This window comes from Odontesthes bonariensis, chromosome 9, assembly GCF_027942865.1.
Source record: "Odontesthes bonariensis isolate fOdoBon6 chromosome 9, fOdoBon6.hap1, whole genome shotgun sequence".
NCBI classification, from domain to species: Eukaryota; Metazoa; Chordata; class Actinopteri; order Atheriniformes; family Atherinopsidae; genus Odontesthes; species Odontesthes bonariensis.
In genome coordinates, this window is record NC_134514.1 from 20,301,238 (window position 1) to 20,310,717 (window position 9,480).

Consider the following 9,480-nt stretch of genomic DNA (forward strand, 5'->3'; position numbering starts at 1 on the left):
GCTTACAGTCTGTGCGTGTTAGCAATGTGCTTCTTCCTGTTGTTTTTTTTGGTTGTTGGGTAGTATATTTGATGTCACTTTACTAAAGGAGAATCTGTGTTTCACCTGTGCTCTTATGTACTGTTCCTGTGTACTATCTTGGTTTTTCTCGTGTTTTTATGTTATTTGCATATTTACAAATGTCTCAGTAAGCAAAGCGCCTGCCTGTACCCCGCATAACTGTTTAAGTGCAGAATTCAAATAATTGCTAAGATAGTTTTGCCTCTGACTACAAACTGTCTGAATGCACAACTTTTGGTCGAAAAATCACAGAGGCGTGGGCGTGGCCAAAAGCGCTGTTAGGTTTTAAATCCACACGTGGTCTCGGTCTTGGGCTTGTTTAGGACCGCGTAAACAGCTAGAAACTTCTGGCCAAACTCATGCCAGCGAATTGCCCACGTCTGTCGCTGCAGGGGTAGAAGGGATCGGACGGAGGTTCTGCCAACTCAGCAAAAATGCCATCTCACCCCCTCAACCAGTTTGCTGACCTGGAGGAAATGATGTGCAAGGTAAACGAAAAGCGCAAAGAAAGTTGAGCGGAGCAAAAAGTTTGCTCGCAGGAGTCGGGAGGGTGGCGACGGAGGCGGGGGTGTGTGTGTGTGCGCGTTAACGGTTAGCTTGCTAGCTACTAACTCTTTGGAGTTAACTTTCTTGCCGTCACATTTTCGCGTCTCGCGTTGCGGATAATTATGTTGTGTGCTTTTAAACGGCCTTTGGAAGGCCTTTTTATTGTGTGTGTGTATCGGTCTCTCTCGGCGGTGATTCGCCAGTGAAGCTGGCAGCGCTGTAGCAGCTGGTGTTTTGGGTTTCGTCGCAACAAGGGCCTCTCGAACTGTCCACCAACTAGCTTGTTTAACGGTCTTAACGCTTCCGAGACGGCGGAGTTCAACCAGGTTTTTCACTGCTACACGTGACCAACGCGTTGCCAATAAAGTGGCCGATTAACTTTGGGTAACTCTGAGATGTTTGATAAATAAGTAGATTAAAAAAAAATGCTGATTAGACTTAAAAACGACGAAAGTTGTCAAACTGTTGTGTTTCACAGGAAGGCGTTCACCTCGCCGGAACCGTTCTGTGGACAAGCAATTTTTTTTTATTATTTAACCAGATAAAAGCCCATTGAGATCAGGATCTCTTTCACAAGGGTGACCTGGCCAAAACGGGTCAGCAGCATGAGACAATATCACTGCTGTGATCTCTGATATTTATTCAGGCATATTGAAGCATACAGGTCTGCCTATATGTCTTGAAAAGTTGACTCATCATTCACATAAACGGCTACATCTACACCTTTTCAGCCAAACTGATAACTTGTTAGGAGTGACAGACCAGAGGCAGGTTCAGAGCCCCAGAGCTCCTATATGGCCATATTATTATGTTACTGTAAACGTCCCACGAAGTCCTCCAGTGTGCTCAGCCTTTCTGTTAAGGACCACAGAGCAAGGCAGCCGGTTTATCTTCACAAATGAGTGTTTGTCCCGTTTTCCTGTTTTTCCTGTTTCCTGCAAACCACAGCTTTGCATTTGTTCATGCTGCTGCACCGGTGGTTGGTGATTGTGTACACTCTTCAGCCACGCCTGGTGTTTCGGAGCGCTCAACCGGTATTTGTCAACACTGGTGTCAATGTGACGTGGATGTACAGTGTTTGGAGCAGGATCTATGGACGGTGATTAAACGCCCAACAAAGTTTTTAAACGTGGGCGCAGACGCTGTTTGTGAAGTTGAAAACGCCGCTCACCAAACACTGACGGGAGATGTGAAAGCATCAAATGTTTTTGGCTTCGGCACAGGTTCTCTGCTCTGAATAGTAGGTCCTTATGACTATTAATTTGTGGCAAACTGTGATTTTTACAACGTTAAATAGAGGATGTGGGAACGTTGACAGAAGTCTGTGCGACTAGATGCAGAACGTGACGCATTTTTCAAGATATGTCATGGTGATTATCGTAAAATGGGTTTTGTCTTTCTTCTTTTTGCAGCGTTTACTGAAACTCGACCTCAGAGAGCAGAACAGGCCACCTCCATCCCTCAGTTCACCGATGGGAACGCCCGCTTACGTCGCTGAGCTTTGTAGAAACACCTCGTTTTCGCTCTCATCGCTGTCCTGCCTCCCCAGTGATCCTTCAGACAGCCAATATCTGACCTGCGGCCAATGGGGGCAACAAGCAGAAAGCCCACTAACCCCCCAGCTCGGCAATTCCACACAGTGGGGAAAGTCTGGCTTCCTTTCCCAGCGTTCTGTCAGCATGGTGGAAACGAGCAGCACACCACGAGCGAGTCTAGGCTGGCCCGGGACCGAAATGAAGACCTCCCTAAGTGACCTGAGCCCCACTGTACTTGATGCAAGCTCCGCCTCGTCCACCTCGTCGGTTTCCAGCTCCTCTTCTTCATCCCGCTATAAGACTGAACTGTGTCGCTCTTTCACCGAAAACGGCTTGTGCAAGTACGGAGGGAAGTGCCAGTTCGCCCACGGTCTGGACGAGCTGCGTGACCTGAACAGGCATCCGAAATACAAAACCGAGCCGTGCCGTACCTTTCATACCATCGGCTTCTGCCCTTACGGGATTCGCTGTCACTTTGTCCACAACAACGAGGAAGAAAAGAGACCCCCCATCACCCGCTCCTCTTCGTCGTTTTCCTCCTCGTCCAACATTCCTCTCCAGCCGCCTTCCTCCTCCCGCTCAAACAGACCTCCTCTGGTCAGACAGAGTTTCAGCTTCTCTGGCTTTCCCTCTGTCCCCCAGCCGGGCCTAAGCGCTCATGCTCCTCCCCCCGCTGCATCTTTCACACGTGCTCCATCAGCCTCACCTCCTTCGTGCGCTGACATCACCGACCTCCTCTCCCATGCCTTCCTTGAGATGGACACTGCCTTTGAGGCCTCACCTGCCCATCAATACCAGCCCCCCATGGGTCAGGCCACTCCAGCCGACCCACGGTCTCCATTCCTGCCGTCCCCCGACTCCGGTTATTCACCGTGCGGTCTGTCTCCGACAGGCTCACCCCCCCTCAGACAGAGTCCCGGTGATACTGGGGTCCTCCCAGGGCCTTTGGGCGCCCGATCCCTGTCCTGCACCTCTCTGTCAGACCAGGACCAGGATGGAGGCAGCTCCTCCAGCTCGCTCAGCGGGTCTGAATCCTGCGGGGCCAATAACGAAGCCAGTGGCAGACGCCTGGCGGTATTCAGTCAGCTCTCCGTTCCTGAGGATGCCAGCAGCTTCTGCCTTTAAGCTGCAGTGTGCTTCAACACATAAACACATTTTCATACACTCAAACTTTGCACACACATCCACAGTCAGTGCTCACTCCCTATACACATACGTACACTCCTCTCACCCAGCCTGGCCGACACGGGAGACGAAGAGAGACCGAATCCAAACACTTAAGAGATTCCCTGGATAGATTTTACCTGGTTACAGTGCCATAAGCCACAGTGATGTACATATCAGGGTGGTTGTTTAACGATGACAAAAGCCTTTTATTGTTTATCTAAATGGTACGCTGAATGATGGCAAAAGGTGATCAGGCCAACCGCAGCGCTCGTTCATCCATTGAAGATTCTGTCAGTTAAATAAAAAAAAACAAAAAAAAAACAAGTGTGCGACGAAGCCAAAGATTACTTTTGTAGCTCAAACCTTTTTTGATAACGGTGGAGCAAGCGGTCGTGGCCTGTGTTGTGGAGCTCCTCCATCACTTGTACACACTATTGTTTATAAGCTTGTGAAGTAGTTTATCCGTCATAATTGTGCAGTATGACGGCGTGTTTAGATCACTGGCCTTTATCCCGAATGTTAGGGTTTTTAAACGATGTGCCTGTAGTTTTATTTAACAGGTCGTGTTACATTGTTGAACCAAAAATCTGATTATGAGCTGGGGTGAGAGTCCTTTCTGTTGCTGCGGGTGTTTCTTTTGTTTGTTTGTTTTTAAGGAGACTGTTAATTGAATCTTTCTTGACGGTTTGTCGTGCATAATGGAGAACTACCAGCAGTTACATGTCAAATTACAGAATTTAAACTGTCTTGTTGTTTAAACTTAAAAAAAAAAAGGTGGATGGTGGACTTGATCACACTCTACATAGGCCATCTCCACAACACATCATTAAGTGAGTTGTGTGTGTGAGATGGCACTCAGAGTCAAAGATGCACAAAAGCCTAAATTAGATAGTCTGATCCAAAGTTTGCTTTTTTTTCTTTTCTTTTTTTTTCCATTTACAGTGCCGATGTGCAGTTTAAGCTACTTTTGACACAAACATTCCCAGTAGTTGTATATGTGGAGGGATATCCTGCCTTTGCGTGCTGGTGCACTGTTACATTTTCAACGAATGTCTGTGATTCTCAGCCCACCTCATTGCACCTATCTGTGATTCAGTATTCATACTTCCTGTTGCGCCTTTTGTACTGTTGACAGCTGACAACGTCCCCGTGAACCGTTGTCTGTTGCCTTACCGAACTAGATCCAGCGTACTGTAGGGTTAGGGGTACATATGCTTAGTGTTTTAGAAATGTTACTTGACAGGTTTGTGCGTTTACAGTGTAGTTGGTTAGAGGAACAGGGGATAGGCTGTTCCTAGTCTATTTAAAATTGCCTTTTCATCAGCATGTTTGAGGCCTGTTTAGTGGTAAAGGCGATAATCTTTAGTAAATTAATTTCTTTAATTTATTTTAACGTATTTATAGAAGACGACTTTGTTAATGCTTGCATCAAGTTTAATATATTTTGGTTTCTTTTTTTTGTTTTTTGTACTGGAAATAAAGTTCTTTTCTTTTTAAAAAAAAAAAAATATATATATAAATTGGTTTGTGTGATTTAATGGCCTTTTTAGCTACACAACCTCTAGACTTGGTGACGCAAATTGTAGTTAAGTTTCTTTCTGCATAAATGCGAGCACGTGCCGGCTGTCGTAGAGCCGCAACAGTTCGTACGAGGTTTTAGATGCAGTGTTTGCAGGAAGGAAGGAAGGAAGGAAATGAGCAGGAAACCAGTGAACTGTCTTTTCTTGTGTTCATTCTAGATGGGTGACTATTAACCTTTGAGACACAAAGTATGTACACACACTATATTTACTGACAATCTCACCAATTAATTATTTATTTTCCTCGACTTTTAGCCACATATTGCAAACAAAAGTAAAAGGGTTCTTTTTCTATTTATTGTCTGAGATTTCAGATAAAAAAAAAAATAAGGCATTTAATCCTGGGCTGGGTGCCCACTTCTCGCCTTTCTCACCCTCTGACGCCGTGCTCCTTCCCTCACTTGGTTCCTTCTCATTTCCTTTTTCCGCATTAAAGCTCCAACCAAGTTGAACCACACAACCGGTCATTATTTCACCAAATTCACTCAATGCGAACCCGTTACCTTCGAAACCTTGTTAGCTTTGGAAAATATATTAAAGGGAGAAAGGTCTGCCGAACAATCTTAAGAGTTTAAAAAAAAAAGAGTCCGGGACTTGAGGCTCCAGGAATCTTTCTTTCAAACGCACACAAGTGCTATTATCTTGTCACTTTTAACACAAAACGGGCGGGCTGTCTGGGAGTGATTAGTGACTGTGAAGGGGTTAAAGGCATGTGTGTGGTTGTGTGCGGCTTTGTGTCCTATAGACATTCTCCCACACTCTTGCCCTGTGGGACATATGAAAAGCAGGCAGATGGCTGTATTCAGGTCCACCGCGGGTCAACATATGGCCCCGGGAGACGAAGTTTGTGTTTGTGTGTGAGAGCCAGCATCTTGCCATGCTTAAGCAGGAAAAAGTTGAATGAATTGGCGAGATGATGATGGGGTGGGGGGTAAAAAGCGGTGAGAAAGAAACTGTTAGATAAAGGACAGTGGGAGAGCAGAAAAAGTGGGCAGCCTCCCGCAAGATCATACCAATTAAACAGAACATCTTGGCTACGTTGGTACATTTGTTGTAACTGCTCTTCGACATCACCATGTTGGCCTTTTTCCATCTCCGTGGCCCTTTCCGCTCAGCCGCAGTATTAATTCTTTCCTGGCCTGCTGCACAGCATCCCACTTCATCTCAAGCATTGCAAATGTTCCTTTAATCTGCTGCATGCAAAGTGCCGATCTGAAAAGGTTGGGATGTGGCGTAAACTGTCAATGAAAACAGATTGCAGTGATTTGGACACCTCATGAATAATGTACATCTGATTGACAATATTATACATGATGGGGGGGCAAACATCTGGGAACTGAGGTTTGTTTGTTTTTTTTATTTGCATTTTACACAGTGGTCCCATTTTATTTTTTTAGATGGGGGTTGTAATTGGAAAACTTATGAAGAAAAGAAACCTTAAAATAAATCTTAACAAAATGTAGATCTCGTTTTATACATTAAGGATGCTTATGGAGAGGATAAGGCTGGCCTTTTAAGTCAGTGAGAGTTCAGTGTCATAGTTGTATTTTACAGTTTATTTTTTGGGATAAACACAGTTTATCTGTTTTATTGAGGTTTTCAAAGATTACAAAATCAGTCATTGGCTCTTGCTGACTAACATAATGAAACGCGTAGGTTTTGTTACAAGCTGTGAGTTTAGAGGCTAGCTAGCTGTTAGCTACAGTAATTTCTATGTTATGGCTTCAGGGCCCTATGTTTACAGCTATAATTGGAACCAGTGACTGCAAACTGAAGATTGAAATAGCCTCTGGGTCTGTAAAATAAAATCTGTGCCAGCAGACCCAACTGCATGTTACAGGTTAGAATGTTAAAAAAAAAAAAGGCTTTGAGAAAGTGACCCTTCTTCTGGCCTGATTTCAATATTTTAGTCTCAGCTGGGAGTTTCACACCTTTGACCATAGTGTGATCCATCCAGCCAAAAGAGATAAGTTGGACTGATTATATAAATAACGCCCCTGAATTGGTACAAGCACTTTGACCCAAACTGTGGCGTTGAGACTGAATCATGCCCGAGTTTTTCCTCTAAATTCGGTTCATCATACATGATCGGTCATGAGTCCAAATGATGTTTACAGGCTCATTTTGAACTATTCTTGCTGGTTTGTGTCCCATTAGCATAAATAAATCATTTTCATTAATTAGCTAACAGAGATACAGATGGAAGTCTCGGACCAGATTCTAAGGGGTCAACTGTTTGTTTGTTGCGAGCTGCTTTTGGGAAACGTAACTGAGAGAAATTGTTTTGCTCCAACTATAAAAATCAAACTTTGCCTGTTGCAAGTTTTTCTTGTGCTCTCCGAACACCTCCTTTCTTTCCTCTCCATTGAGCACCCCCACCCCACTGTTCCACTTTGTGAGTGAATGACTTTGCAATGCATTCTAAAGAAAAGGAAAATCAGATGCTGCCTCATGCTGTTCATTGCCTCTTACTCTCACAACAAGAACCAGTCTCCTTATTCCTTTACTTGAGCAAATTTGAAGTATTGTGGTACAGTTGCACTCATTTGACCTTTACTCTGTCATTCCCTCAGTGTAACACCTTCTTTGTCTGTCACTGCTCCTACACTGCATCCTCCTCCCCCCGTCCTTCAGTAAAAAACTCTTTTTTTTTTTTTTCACCCATTGTCTACCAGCAGACTCCTATCGAGGCCCTTTATTTTCTGCATCTCATTTTCTTCCCCTCCACTCTCTCAATCTCCTCCTTTTAAAAACTTTGCTGCATTTCCTTTCGCCCCCTCCCAATATCTCTCTCCCTCTAATCCCTCTTCATGTTTTTCCCTCTTTTAAAAAAAAAAAAAAAAAATCCCTCCTGAGAGGATTGGGGCAAAGTGCCTCATGGGTTGCAACAAATGTACAGAATAGTGGGTTGTGGTTAGGTGCTGCACATCGATGCAGAGAACTAAATCTCCCTGATTGTTTTCTTCTTTCTCGCAGATGTTCAAACAACTCCACATCCGACTGTCTCCCACATAAACTGTGCCGACCAGAAAGGACATAGTCAGTGAACTTACAACCCGGGGATTTAATTACCTTCTCTTGAGCTTTTGAGCTCAGTCAAGCACTCTTGTCTTGAAGAGCATAACTCAACTCCCCAAATTTCAGACAATAGAGTTAAGAATACATTAATGGTGCTCCTGCAATGTAATCTTCTCCATCCATCAAGCAGGGAGGCTTTTAAAAAAGACTGAAAGAAAAAAGATCAAAATTGATGACGGAGGTTGAAGGGTCCAGACTTTCAGTCTGAATGGCTTCAGAACACCGATTCCTTCAGACTACATTATTCATCCAACAGAAACTCCTCTATTAGAGATTCCTAAATCCTCTCTACCAGTTGCCGATGCATCCTTTTTGTGAAAGCATCTTTAGCCTCCAAAATCAAACCCACGGTGACATCCTTTTATGCTAAAATGCAATTTTCCAGAGTTCAGTTGGAGCTTCCCATTCTGAATAAACCCTTCACATGTAACCTTTTTTGGGAAAGTCTTTTGATCCCGTCCTAATGTTTCCCACCACTTATTTTATCTAAACACATCTCCCTTTGCATCATCAGCTCTGCTGCGAGAATAAACAAAGTCGAGATTTACTGTAGAACTGCCTAAAGCCCCGTGCCACTTACTGCCAGTTTACGCTCAATTACCAATGTGATGTTCTTATTCATCGTTGGAACTTTATGGGGAACATTCAGCAGAATACCAAGACAAGAGTCGGCGTCGATGGTTGTTACAGAAGTAAGAATAAACAGGGTGACACTTTTCATGGTCTATTCCTGAGCCAGAGACAAATTCGGTGGTCAGTTGTTTTTGAAGGACTTTTAGCGTGCTAATTCCAGTTCCAAATCCGATGATGGCTTTGACTGATCCTGACTGACACTGTAAAAGCTACAGTTATGGCTTCGCTTTCCAGAACACAGTTTTCATGTGTCTAAAAAGTGCAACTCATCACCAAGATCACGATAAGGATCAGAATAATGGGAAATGATTATTGCGCTCACTTACACCGTGTCACGTAGTGCACAAAAAAAATAAAAGAAGAAAACGAGTAAAAAAAAAAAAAAAAAAACACTAAATCCTGTGAGAATTCAACGGAGATTTCAGTTCAGGGCGCCTCTCGTTCTTTTTTTCTGATGATCAAACTTACTTTTTGAAATCAGATTCACTGAAATGAAACAACATACACTGAAAAAAGCCAGCTTTCAAAAACAAGAAAAAAAGTTTTAAAAAATAGGTGTATTTTGCTTAAAAATAGCAAAATTATCTGCCAATGGAACAAGAAAATGTGGCTTGTCAAGACTTTTTAAAACAAGTAAATATAAGCTTGCACATGGGGTACACAAGAGCTTTTCTCATCCATGCTTATTTATATAATGTACAGCCTGAATTTCTCCACACAAGGTCCTTAAAAAAAAGAAAACCAGCGATTCAGGACACATTGATGATACCCCAGACTGAAAAAAATCCAATCAAATAGTGACAGCTTCACGTGTCCCTCTGGTGGCTTTAAAAGGGAATACGGATGACATCCGCGTGTGTAACATGAGTTCCACACAGGGC

The 9,480-nt window shown here is 43.7% G+C and overlaps 1 protein-coding gene across 1 annotated transcript; it reads left to right on the forward strand.

Moving 5' to 3' along the window:
- The first annotated feature begins 371 nt into the window (after positions 1-371).
- LOC142388384 (uncharacterized) lies at positions 372-4,803 on the forward strand. Its single transcript, XM_075473559.1, has 2 exons — positions 372-548; positions 2,019-4,803. The coding sequence occupies exons 1-2, from the start codon at positions 495-497 to the stop codon at positions 3,264-3,266; spliced, it is 1,302 nt and encodes a 433-aa protein (XP_075329674.1). The 5' UTR covers positions 372-494; the 3' UTR covers positions 3,267-4,803.
- The last annotated feature ends 4,677 nt before the right edge of the window (positions 4,804-9,480 follow it).